Genomic DNA, 14,302 nt, shown 5'->3' on the forward strand with positions numbered 1-14,302 from the left:
AAGAATAAGAACACAAAGAGGAAGAAATAGTGTATAAAAATCATGTTCTTACTAAAAGTGGGTCTTCAGTAAACGTCCAGTATAAAAAGTACATGCTTTTATCATTAATTCTGGAGTCACCTAAAATAAAGAAAGAAATGAAATAACAAGCATTAGAAATAAATGGAATGCACAGGCTACCTCTGGAAGATGTACAAGAGAATGAGAGTGATGTTTGCATTTGGGAAGTAGAATAAGACAGTAGGGAGACAGGAACAGACTAGAAGAACTATGTACCATTTATATTTTCCGGAATTTTATTGTGTATGCCTATTACCCATTTTTTTTAAAGTTAAAATCACAGCTTAAAATTTTCCCATTATATTGCACTTACTTTAAAGCATTTTCAGGTAAGTACTATGGCATTATTATTATCAAGTATATTGATAGGAAATATTGATAGTTGTTGGTTGGCTGGTCACTATTAAGCTGAATGATTTTGCCTTCTCAAGGGTAGAAAATGAGGGAGGGATAAATTGGGAGATTGGGATTGACATATACACACTACTATATATAAAATAGATAACTAATAAGGACCTACTGTACAGCACAGGGATCTCTACTCAATACTCTGTAATGGCCTATATGGGAAAAGAATCTAAAAAAGAGCAGATATATGTATATGTATAACTAATCCACTTTGCTGTACACCTGAAACTAACACAACATTGTAAATCAACTATACTCCAATAAAAATTTTTTAATAAAAATAAATAAAATTAGGGGATGAGCCCAAACTCAAAAAAAAAAAAGAGTAGAAAATGAGATTCTCTGTTAAAAAAAATACAAGAATGCCTCACTTGCCAAGCAGGAATAGGAAAACTATATAAATTAAAAGTCTAAACTGTGGAATATGCTGAAAGAGATGCAGATATCACTTGCAGTTATTCACAATAACACACATTAATGTGGGAATGGCTCACTGAGGATTGCTGAAATCATCTGTACCTTCTGTACATTCTTTAAAGGGTAAAGATAGTATTATATTAACAGCAGGTTAACATAATATAGGTATCTTTACTCCACCTCAATTGGACATCAGAGCTCTTAGGAAGGCAACAGCAGCAGCACTAAGCCTCCACCTTCAGATGGCTTCACAGGTTTGGGACAGAGACACTTGGATTTCTTGAATTCACACAGGACAGCTTTGAGATTCCCAGAAGCAATTGGTTGGAATTTTAAGGAGAAACAAACCTCCTGTGTTACGAAGATAGGGGCTAGAAGCAGTGAAATTTGGGATACTACTCTCCACACTGTTACTATCCCAGGATGGTGAGACGTGGGGAAATTTTGTAATAAATGAAAAGATAATGAAATACCATTACAAATCATTAATGCTAACTTACAAACAGATACCGAATTTATGGCTCTTTAATGTCAGTAGTAATTGGTCCCATTACTTTTCTGTTTTGTTTTTTTTTTGGGCTGTGATGGGTCTTCATTGCGGAGAGCGGGGGCTATTCTTCGCTGCAGTGCATGGGCTTCTCATTGCGGTGGCTTCTCTTGTTGTGGAGCACAGGCTCTAGGTGAGTGGACTCAGTAGTTGTGGCTCGCGGGCTCTAGAGCGCAGGCTCAGTAGTTGTGGTGCACGGGCTTAGTTGCTCCACAGCACGTGGGATCTTCCCGGACCAGAGATCAAACCCGTGTCCCCTGTATTGTTAGGAGGATTCTTAACCACTGTGCCACCAGGGAAATCTCATTAATTTTTAACTTTGTAAGATACTCACTTTATTATATATGAGAAAATGGATGTATTTAAATAATACCTATAGAAAAAAGGTTTTACTTCTATAATATTTGATGTACCTAGTATAGTATAAGTTAATCATTAACTTCAGATTATAATTTTTGGTTTCTGGCATATTATAACATAATTTTTCTTCTGGTGGGCAATTCCTCTTTTTGCTCAGTTAATCCTTGAAACAAGAAATTATATATTAATTGTCTTAACATATCTTACCATATTTTAAAGCACCATGCCTTTATTTCATTCGTGAGCTTTATTAATATCCCATATAGTATCATTCTAGAATAATGCTAGCAAAATAGTATGGAGTTTGCTATAGATTGAATGTTTGTGTTCCCCAAAATTCATCTGCTGAAACCTAATCCCCAGTGTGATGGTATTTGGAGGTGGGACCTTTTAGAGGTGATTAGGTCATGAGGGTGGAGCTCTCATGAATGAGATTAGTGCCTTTAAAAAAGAGACCCCCAGATGTGCTTCCCTGGTGGCTCAGTGGTTAAGAATCTGTCTGCCAATTCAGGGGACACGGGTTCGAGCCCTGGTCTGGGAAGATCCCACGTGCCGTGGAGTAATTAAGCTCATGTGCCGCTACTACTGAGCCTGCACTCTAGAGCCTGTGCACCACAACTACTGAAGCCCACGTGCCTAGAGCCCATGTTTTGCAACAAGAGAAGCCACGGAAATGAGAAGCCCACGCACCGCAATGAAGAGTAGCCCCTGCCCGCCGTAACTAGAGAAAGCCCACATGCAGCAACGAAGACCCAACGCAGCCAAAAATTAAATAAATAAATAAATAAACAAAAAGAGACCCCAGAGAGTTCCATCTCCCCTTCTGCCATGTAAGAGTATAGCAAGAAGTTGGCAGTTTATGAACCAGGAAGCAGGCTCTCAAGACATCATATCTGCCAGCACCTTGATCTTGGACTTCCCAGCCTCCAGAACTGTGAGAAATAAATTTCTCTTGTTTGTAACCACCCAGTCTATGATATTTTCATTATAGCATCCTGAACAGACTAAGAGTTTAAAAATATGTGTTGAATGCATTAATTTAAATCCCTCCCAACTCTGAATTGTTTATTTTTCATAGGCTATAAAAGCTAATAGTAATAACAACATAGTGAAAAGAAACCATGTCTTTAATGCAGAAGTGAGCACAGTCTAACATACAGTACCATGGCCTGACATAAGTATTGGATTTTTCATGCTGAGTAGTTTTCTTATTTTTTGACCTTCTGCAAATTATTGACAGACCATTTAATGCTCAAGGAGCTTTTGTGCATGGAGGGAAACACTCACTGCTATTTGTATTTTAGAGCTCTGTTTAATAAACACATAGTTAATTCAGTACAACTTGGAAAAATCAATTTTTCTTAAACATGTAAATGTTTGTTGCAAATTTCATTAGGTAAAGTCCTTGAAACAACTTAAACTAAATTAAAAACTTACAAAGATGTTCCTTAGAACTCTCAAATGCCATACACAGCAGACACACACACATAAATGTTATATCATTAGCTATTATTACTTATTTTATATTTAAACTTATCCTAAAGTAAACAATATGAATCTAGTTTGTATCTTCACTATTTCTATACTTCATTATTTTTATTCCTTCCAGATTACAGTAACACTTATTTTGATTCCTCCTCAGGAAACAGTAATCTACCCAATCTCAAAAGACTACTTTTGCAAACCAGCAAGGACATAGGATGTGGTTATCCTTTTTAGGGCACAAGATCTGTCTGCTTCTCCCAAATTATTAAAACCCCAGCCCCTGGGTTCATAAAGTTAAGTTTCCTTTTCATAGTTAAGCTTTGGTTGTTATATCAGTAAGACTTTTTAAGTCCACATCTTTCATTTAGATTTTAGAGTTTTGTTACTCAGTGCTCTCTCTGATAGCATCATTTTAAAAGTCGTATAAGAGAGTGATCTCTAGGACATATTGAGTGAGAAAAGCAAGAAGCAAAAGGCTATATGTAGTCTGCTACTTCTGTGTAGGAAGTCAAGGGGGAGGGGAATACATGTATTTGCTCATATTTTTTCAAAAAAAACAATGGAGAGATAAACTAAAAGCTACTAAAATTGGTTACCTAGAGAAAGGGATGGAATAGAGTAAATAAAGAGGCAGGAAAGGGAGCAATACTTCTCTGCAAACTCATTTATTGTTTTGATTTTTGCTGTCATGTAGTGTTACAAATAATTGAAAAAGCATAATTATATCAAAGAAAAAAAAGATGACCATCAACACACAAAAAAATATTATTTTAATGAAAATACCGGGTAAGATATATATATATATCTTAAAAGCAAAAAGAATTGCATAATTTCCTTAAACTGCTGTCCATAGTTCTTTGGTTAGCGGTCTTGTGGTATTGTTATTTCAAAACCATCATATGGGTGTTGTAGGATGAAACAAATAAGCAATTAGTTGATGTCAGGCAGACCATGGGTGCCTCCTGATGCGATGCATTAGAAGGAACCCAACATCTCCTCTGCATTATTCTTGTCATCAGAGAAAAAGAAGAAAAAAAGAACCTGAATATCGAGTTTGTAGATCTAACTGCAAACTTGCAGGAAATACAAGAAACAGAACAAATGAAAAGATTCTAGAGGAAATGAGAATGTGGGACATTTTACATGACAGATGATCTGTTTTCGTCAATAAGTAAGTGGCGTGGGAAAAAAGAAGAAAGGAGAACTATTGCAGATGACAAGAGACATTAGATACAAAACAACCAAGTGTAATATGGGGACCCTGTATGGATTTCAACTTAACAGAGCCATATGTGAAAAGGCATTTTCGAGGCAATTTGGAAAACCCAAATATGGACTGAATATGGAGTCTATATATATCTGAATGTAATCATCACTAGATGATATTCAAGAATTATTGCTCATTTCATTACATTTCATAGACTATTGCACTGTGCTATGTTCTCTAAAAACACCATTTGTTGTTAAAGATGCACACTGAAGTATTTACTGGTAAAGTAATACAATTCCTGGGATTTACTTTCTAATACTCCAGCAAAAATGGGGAGGGGAGAATAATTAACAAGATTGGCAAAATGTTGATTATTGTTTAAGCTGAATGAAGGGGGATCATTATATATTCTCTCTACTTTTGAGTCATATTTAATTTCTTCTGTAATAAAAATATGTTTTTAATGTTACAGATGCCTTTTCTTCTTGTAATGAGTAGGCCCATCTGGAGATTTCATCTCCTAAGAAATGAGAATCAAGTCTGTGAATTTAGTTTCCTCCTTACAATGGTTGATTCTTTAATCTTGGAACACACAGTTAAACTGTCTTTCTGTCTACTGTCATGAGAGCAGTTTCTCTCTTTTTGTTTTTTTTGTAATTGTTTGGCTTACAGTCTCTTGTATTCAGTCTTCTCTGTTTGCACAAATAGAAACAAATACATATTTATAAATAGACATATCCTTGCTGTGGAGGACTTCATAGCGTGAGGTCATAAAAATGACTGCACGCTGAAACCATGCAAAGCAATCTTAATAATCCATGGGGAAAATTACAGTTGTTTGTGATCTGTAAAATATTTTATCAAAACATTAAAAACTCTCTGACTGGCAGTTATAACTGTATGGGAAAGAAAAATGTGGCGGGGGGGAGCAAAGCTAATGTTTATTTAGTATACTGTAATTTAAAATATTAGAAACATTGAGGATTAAAGTGTTTTATGTCTTTGTGGGGAAAAAGAAAACCTTCGTTTTTCTCTGAGGGTGAAAGAGAAATGAAATATCTATCCAGCCTAGGTTGAGCCCTCTAAGCAATCCTAGGCACCTAGAGATTTACAGTTTGCAGAGTCATATCTAGTTTCTGTTTTTTCTAACTTATGAAGTGGGCAGCCTTTCTATGCCTTGGTGAATTGTCATACTCCTTTCTCAATCTGGATCAGCTTCCGATATTTTGTGCTTTTAATGTCATGAAATATCTCTATGAATTCCTTTTCAAATAAAACTTTAGATTTGAAGTAGCTACAGTGTCTCTTAGAGTTCTGTGCAAACTTTTAAAGATTCTCTATATGCTTCTAGCTAGACATTGGACACAATCTGATTGTGTTTTATAAGGTCATTTCCAAAATATTGACAATATTTACCCCTCTAGATCAGTGGTTTTTAATAATTTTCGTATCTTATAGCAATGGTTTTCAAGCGTTTTTCATGTGACATTATACTCAGTGCAGTACTATTCTAGAGGATAAGGGGTGACGAGGGGAGGCCCAAGAATCCCACCCCCCCGGGTCTTCTCTCCCCAGCTCCTGAGGTTGCCCCCAAACACCTCCAAGAACACAGTTTGCAGATATCTGCACTCCATAGTGGATCAAAATTCTGTGGTTGATAAAGCCATTAAGACACCCACACACCATGATGCAGATCAACTGTGATCAAACATATGGGTTCTTCCCAGTGTATTGGTGCCTCTGAATCATCCCAGGCTTGGCCGAAATATCCCATCCCTCTATTTCTGTCTCTCTGTCGTAGATCACTGATTAGGATATGGTATTACTCTCCACCCATCCTTCTAAATGATGCTTCAGATTGTTCCTGGCTCTCAGCACCCACCGTGACCATGGCTTTGATTCTACTTTTCAGTGCCTGTCGTCACCAGCAACTAGCCCTGCCTGTGCTCACTGAGACGCCAGCCTGGGATCTAGAGGTATGACACATGGCTCCACACACATCTAATTCGTGTTGCCCTTTCTCTCCCCACATGCCTTTTGCTATTTTAGCTTCTCTCAGGTGCACAGTCTTTGTTCTGAAAGTCTCCATATTCTGAATTACTTCCTTGCCCTCTTTACAGGATCAAAACCAGCTGTTGGAGCTGGTTGATCCTTTCATCAACTTGGTCTGGTTTTTAAGTTAGGTCTCATTAATGTTTCGGCCCTATCTTTGTGAGCATAATTCCCAGGCAGATGGCAGAGAGAATGGAGGGGCCGTGGAATACAGAGGAAGTAGATTAGAACGGAAAGAAAATATCCTCCTTTAAAGCTTTCCATAATGCTATTTTTGTCATTATAAAGATACAAGAGAGGAGGAGAAAGAGAAAGGGGGAAATTTAATAGAGAGATTTTGTCAGAAAGAGAAAGAATAACTGCCTGTCCAAATGCTTCTTGGAAATTTGGGGAGGTTTCTATGTCTGTGGCTTAGTGCATATGTGTGTAGGGGCGTGGGGTGGGATGTTTGTATATGTGTATGTGATGTTCTTTCACGTTTCTGAGTGGCCCCAATTTCAAAAACAGTGTGACCTCACAGCTCTCATGAAATCTAAAATCTTTTTGAGAGCTTCCATCCAAACTTAAGATGTATAGTGTAGAGTGTTTGGTTAATAATACTTACCAGCTGATCATCCAGTCCAAAAAGTTGTTCCACGTAAGTTTCCGACAGTCTCCGAATTTTGGGTTTCATTGATGGATCAATGCACATATCCCTTTAATAAAATCATAAAATGCAGTCAAAAATTAATTTCATTTCGTAGTAATTAGTTCCATAATTAAATCAGTGATTTTAATGGGTGGAGGGGAAGGGAAGGGAAGGAAAAACACTTACCCTTGGGAGAGGCATGTCAGAATCACCTGGAGGGCTTTTTCAAACTACTCCACCTCAGGATTCTGCTGTGCTCCCCAAGAAGGCATAACCTCCCTGTCCTCATCCTCAACTTGAAATAAACTGCCCTATGAGCACACGTTGTTGATGAGAGTGTGCTGTGTTTCTAACTTAAGAACCAGTGGAGAAATTGTTCCTATTGAAGTTTGGGGGACTTAAAAGCCTATGGAGGGGGACTTCCCTGGTGGCGCAGTGGTTAAGAATCCGCCTGCCAATGCAGGGGTCCCGGGTTCGAGCCCTGGTCCAGGAAGATCCCACATGCCGCGGAGCAGCTAAACCCACGCGCCACAACTACTGAGCCTGCGCTCTAGAGCCCGCGAGCCACAACTCCTGAAGCCCGCACGCCTAAAGCCTGTGCTCTGCAACAAGAGAAGCCACCGCAATGAGAAGCCCGCGCACCGCAAGGAAGAATACCCCCAGCTCTCCACAACTAGAGAAAGCCCGCGTGCAGCAACGAAGACCCAACACAGCCAAAAATAAATAAATTTATTAAAAAAAAAACAACAGACTGAAAACTACTTGGGGTAACTAAATGTCCTAGCTCAATAAACAATCATGATGATTATATATATATATAAAAGCCTATGGAGGGATTCTTTGACAGTCTTAAGATTGGAAACATTCATTAGCAAGACCTTTTTTGATAGTATACAATGAGTGTTTTACCTTCAAAATAAAACATCTCCCTACCATAAATCAAAACAATACTTACCAGAGAAGACTTTCAAGACCATTTTCCATTACAGCAGTGATCATTTCCTCTAAATACCTCAGGGGATCCTCAGGACATGTAACAAGTAGACCACATAACAGAGCCTGGGAAAATGAAATGGAATCAGTGTTTCTGGATTTGCATGTTCTTACTAAGCAAGAGACTTTCTGTCAGACAAAGTCAAATAATGTGACAATTTTTAAACTAAATGTGCTTTATAGATACCCCTCTGTATTTATTCAATGTTACCAAGTAACCAGAGCAACATGCAGTTTACCTTTACTCTTAAAAAAAATTCCATTGTAAATGGCGAGTTGTTGCACAGTGTTTTGCGTTATGTGAGGAGTACTTTACAGTCCAATTGAAGAAATAGTTGTGATTACCTTAGATCAATGGTTTCTACCATTTTTAAATATGAGGAACTCCTTTTTTAATGAAGTATAGTTGATTTACAATGTTGTATTAGTTTCTGGTGTACAGAAAAGTGATTCAGATATATAGATATAGATATATTCTTTTTCATTATGGTTTATTATAGGATATTGAATATAATTCCCTGTGGTATACATTAGGACCTTGTTGTTTATCTTTTTTATATATAGTAGTTTGTATCTGCTAATCCCAAACTCCTAATTTATCTTTTCCCGCTCCTCCTTTTCCCTCTGGTAACCATAAGTTTGTTTTCTGTGTCTGTGAGTCTGTTTCTGTTTTGTAAATAAGTTCATTTGTATATTTTAGATTCCACATATAAGTGATATCACATGGTATTTGTCTTTCTCTTTCTGGCTTACTTCACTTAGTATGATAATCTCTAGGTCCATCATGTTGCTGCAAATGGCATTATTTCATTCTTTTCTTATGGCTGAGTTGTTTTCCATTATATATATATGATGGAAATTGAATCAGTGATTTTAATGGGTAGAGGGGAAGGACCCTCCATATATATATATATATACATATATACATGTATGTATATATGTTCCACACACAGCAACGAAGACCCAATGCAGCCAAAAATAAGTAAATAAAATAAAATAAATTTAAAAAATGTATTTCTGAGAAATATATTGAATACCTCTCCATTTGAGACAGAGAAAAAGATTTACAGCACACATCCCACAGAAACCACCTGGAGTGCTTAGACATTTCTCTTTGCCTCTTTGGTTCACTGGTGGGTCTCCTGGTACAGGTGTGGGGATGTGTATGTGTGTATAGCGGTTGAGGCACTCTCTTTGGCCCTTCCTCCGCATAGGACCTCCTCTTGCTGGCTTTTTTCCTACTCTTCTCTCTCAGGAACAAAATAATTCCACCTCTGAGTCATGCAGAGTTCTTCCCACCTACCTCCATGAGCCAAGTGTCAACAGATCCAGGCCTGGGGGGTCCTCGGTTTTAGACTCTCAGCAGTTCTCATAGTGTTCCTCCACATAAGAGGATAATTCTCCTGACTGAACCTGCACGACACATTTTCCCGTTTGCAGTAGCTCCATGTCCCCCCCTTAGTGTGCAGCCTGCGGGCTGGGAACCTAGCCCCTAGGGCTATGGCCAAAGGGTGAGACCTCGATGTCTCTCCCTTTCCAGCTCTGCCTCCGATGTAGCCCCACCCCAGCTGCTTACAGTGAGCACTCAGCCATCTGCAGGCTAATTTCTTTCTCCCCCAAACCTAAAGAATATAGTGATACAGGAGATCAGTGTTCTCACCAAAGTTGTCAAGCCGGATTTGAATAGTCTTCTGTTACCTAAGGGCTGAAGTTGTCTCTTACCTGGAGGCTAGACTTCAGACAGCTCCCTAAATAGCCCTGATGAAAAGCCCATCTGCTTTCTAGCCCTTCTGTGCCTCGATCACTAGAGTACTGAGTTTCTCTACTCCCTACTCCACATCCTCCCCTTCATCCTAGTCTGGTACCCAGAGGACATCTGCAGCAGAATAACCTGGGGAGTGAATTGGTCTCAGAGGAGGAGGTCTAGGAACCTGCATTTTGATTGGCTCCCCCGTTGATTCCTATCACACTGAAGACTTACTGGAATTCACCTTTAAAGTAAATTATTGAGAAAATTGGGATCTGATAAATGCATATGAGAAGTTGCTTATTTCTTTATATTTCCAAGCTCCACAGATCAGAAAACTACTTTTCCTGAAAAGTTATCCCACAGAAATCAAATCAACTTGAAAGGATAAGTCTATGGAATGCTAATAAAGTCATATGGAACTAGCATAATTCAAATGTTCACTTTTTGCATAAGAAATCGTACTGTTCATAGTTTCCCACTGGGCAAAAAATAAAATATCCCGAGGTTTCACATCTTAATGTCTGAACAGTGCATAGCTCCATGCAAATAGGAAAGCATAGTTAGTGAATCAATAGATTTTTTTTTTTTCTGCTATAAATCTGTTAGCTTGGTCTTTACTTTTTTTTTTTTTTTTTTTTTTTTTTTTTTTTGCGGTACACGGGCCTTGCGGAGCACAGGCTCCGGACGCGCAGGCTCAGCGGCCATGGCTCACAGGTCTAGCCGCTCCGCGGCATGTGGGATCTTCCCGGGCCGGGGCACGAACCCGTGTCCGCTGCATCGGCAGGCGGACTCTCAACCACTGCGCCACCAGGGAAGCCCTAGCTTGGTCTTAATAAGGAGAGACAAAATATGCAAACATGCCCGCAAAATGAATGTTTGACTCTCAAAAACAATGAGTAGGGCTTTATTATTGCTAGCCTTCTTAGTAAAAACTTACATGGTCAAGGACAAAAAAAAGACCATGACTTACTTGGCTTTCTCAGTCTTGTAAATTCACAAAACAATTGTGCAATCCTCCACTTTCTTTGGCTCTGCCTCCCTAATCTCAGTCCAGAATATTTCTCAAATATTCTGAAAAATGTCTGGGTACTGAGGACAAAGAAGGGTTTATCCAAGACGGTTGTTTCTACTCCTTTTCAGTACTACCCATCTTACAAGAAGCAAGATAATGCAGTGAATGGAGTCCTCTGGGTTTAACTCCTGGATCTGTAATTTTCTGGTATGTAACCTCTGACAAGCTACTTCTCTTGTGCTTCTGTTTCCTTAACCATACATGGGATAATAAAGGTATATATGTCATAGGGCTATCATGATAATTAAATGAATTAATATATGTAAAGTACTTTAAATTGTTTTCTAGCACAAAATAAGTACTCAATAGATAATAATGATAGCAAGCCATCATCATTTTTTAAACCATTCCACTGCTAATTATCACTTCCATTACAGGAAAAGACTTGGACAAAGAGAAAAGAAATTTTAAAATATTCCTTTGTACCATTCAAAGGCCAGTGTAATGACAGAGAAAGAGAGACTTTATACCAAGTCTATTGGAAGAGATTAAGACCAATGCATTTGGTCTTGGTTAGGAGAGAGAAGTTGATAGAACAATAGTTTAAATATAAATAGCAAGGTAGGAACTGTATATTAGAACTATGGGTAGATATAAGACACTTGAGAGAGCAAGTCTTGTTTATCTTTTTAGATACTCAGATAAACATAGGAAAAATGCTAAATAGCAATATAGAAGATAATTGCTTCATGAGGGCAGAGATAAAAGTGATTACCAAATGTTTGTGGGGTCCTCAGCAGTTGGAGAAACTTTCACCTGGTAAGGAGAGGGCAAGGGTCTTCCTCTTGGCAAGAACAAAGCCTCAGGGGCACAGACCAGTTTGGCTGGAATGGAGGATAAATGTAAAAGAGAAGTAGACAGAGTCACTCTGTGACGACGTCAGAATTCCATACCGGGATAGGTCATTCATGATCAAACCCCTGCAAGATCAATCACATGGCCAAGGTCACAGATGGCCATACAACAGAGAGTCGCAGCTCAGTGTGTTTCCAATATCCCTCTAGGGTTGACCTTAACTTTTAGAGGGTATATTCTTGCTTCTGGATTTCACAGATGAGGCAAAGAAGGGCCAAGTGATTCACAGAGCCAGCATGTTTTTAAACTACAAACCTAGGACTCCCCGCTGGTCCATACCATGCACTCTAACAGAATTGTGTGCATGTGTATCTTCCTCCAGAACTCGAGAGGTCTTTTTTCACATTATCTATTCCAAAATATTTTATTCATATGCCAACCCCCAAACACATTCTTCTTTCAAGTAGACGGTAATCAACATATAGTTTACACCTCGTTTTTTTTCCAGATGAGATTGCTTTTAAAATTGCAATGTCAGCACCACATAGTTACAGAAACCCCTTTACTTAGGAAGAGGCTTAAGTTTCTAAACATTGTCCAAAGTCCCTTCAACCTCCCTTCCCTCCAACCCCCAAAACAAGTCCAAAGTGACATCTCAGAAATGCTCACCATCCCCATCTGTAGTAGAGACGGTGTTGGCATGCTGTAGTTCTAGGAGTGTCTTAATTTTTTCCTATGGAAGCTAGTAAGTTAAAAATTTGTAAATAAAGGGGGTTCTGTGTCTTGTCAACATTTAATAGAGGGTGCCAAATTTTTATTTTAGAAACTCTATAACTAAAAAAATATTGAAGATTATTGAAAGGGATCAACTGGATTTAGCCATTAAGGAGGGACCCCAGGGAAAGGAAGATGCCCCCCAAGGCCAGAACTTGAGGGGTTTTAAGGCAGACTGGACAGGAGAGGAGACGAGGTCTCTATGAGGTGAGAGCAAGACAATAAAAGCAGGATTCTAATACCTGTGGGATTGTGCCTGGCCCAACAGGGAGGTGGTCACCAGCCATGTAATCCCTAGATGAGTAGGTGAATTGTTACTGGAGAAATAATAAGCCTTTGGGTTGTCATATGCCTTTGGGTTGTTTAAGTGTACCCTGGGTTTGCCTCTGGAACTCCATCTATGAACTGGCTGGCTGGGCTAAGGGAACACAGCAAACATAACTGCCCTCAGGGGAAGCCACAACCTTCTAGTCCCAGGGTCCAGCAAAATGAGTTAGTGTGATCAGTTCCTTCTCATCTACATAATCTTGTGGTCTCTTGCTCATATATTTAGTAATTCCTGATTCTTGCATCTCTGGCAAGTATTTGCAGCTATTAGCCTAAAAAACTTCTGATAGTAGAGTCTATGTGATTTAGAAATAAATATGGTTTTTTAAAATACAGATTGGAAACTTAATCATGAAAGAAACACAAGGCATAAAAACTGTATAAGAATTTTTAAAAACATGTATTTATTTATTAATTTCTAAACATAGAAAACTTTGCATAAAGATCATGATTTGTAACTTAAATATGCCCTCTGCTGGGCAGATCTAGTTTTGCAAACTCCTTTAATCTTTCCTAGTTGTTAAACCGAAACCTAAGCTAACACTTTCTCATTCACAGATGCAATCTTTTATGTAGGGGCTAAAGAGTTTTGTAGACATTATACCCTTAACATCTTGCCCATCTTTGGTCCCTATGGGGCAGGCCTTGTTTGTAGACAGTGTGCTGACTTCTGCCTAGTATGTAGAAAATTGAGGGAGAAACAGATTTCTAAATACTTCTGGTAACCTACTGTTTGATATTCTACCAATAGGGCTTCATTGTATGGACTCCTAGCTTAGTGATAGCTTTTAAAATACAAATGTCTTTTGGAAGGAATATCTCCAAGGAAGGCGATCCCAGCAGTGGTGGGATGAGTATTTCAGAGTTCTCAGAGAGAGAAACAATGAATATAGTGAGTGAAGAATTAGAAGGCAATATTCAGTTTCCCCACAATTGTATCGAGGCGCAGGCTCTCAGTGTCTACATGTAGTTTTTTTTTAAACTTTGAATTTCTGAAATATACTTTTACCAAATCTTAGAATAATATATAGAAAGTAAATATTTTATTGCCCAAATTCCCAAGTCTTTGATCATTTAGTTCACTTTTTTTTTCAAATCTAAAATTAAAGTTTAAAACAATACTTGACTCCAAGGTCTAAAAAAATGTCTCTGTGTTTATATCTGTTGTATAAATAATACACCTAGGTTGCATGACACTGTGTTAGGTGCTGATGGTCTATGAGGTCTACTCACTTGCTGCAACATGGAGGACATGAACCATGAAGGAAGAGATTATTTCCTGTGATGGATCACAGTGGTTTCAAATTTTGTTTTTTAAATCAGAAAAAAAAAATCTTAAAAATAATCTTTAGGGGCTTCCCTGGTGGCGCAGTGGTTGCGCGTCCGCCTGCCGATGCAGGGGAACCGGGTTCGCGCCCCGGTCC

General features: G+C 38.5%; 1 protein-coding gene across 1 annotated transcript in view; it reads right to left on the minus strand.

Annotated features, from left to right (window-relative positions):
* The window catches only part of FBXL13 (F-box and leucine rich repeat protein 13), a 192,261-nt gene that overhangs the window by 166,210 nt on the left and 11,749 nt on the right, over positions 1–14,302 (minus strand). Inside the window, exons 2-4 of the mRNA XM_024115971.1 lie at positions 8,123–8,226; positions 7,144–7,234; positions 53–120 (exon numbers count right to left, since the gene is read on the minus strand). Coding sequence (XP_023971739.1) covers positions 53–120; positions 7,144–7,234; positions 8,123–8,226 — 263 coding nt within the window. The remainder of the gene's footprint in view (positions 1–52; positions 121–7,143; positions 7,235–8,122; positions 8,227–14,302) is intronic.

The sequence above is a fragment of the Physeter macrocephalus genome, chromosome 5 (genome assembly GCF_002837175.3).
Source record: "Physeter macrocephalus isolate SW-GA chromosome 5, ASM283717v5, whole genome shotgun sequence".
Lineage (NCBI taxonomy): Eukaryota > Metazoa > Chordata > Mammalia > Artiodactyla > Physeteridae > Physeter > Physeter macrocephalus.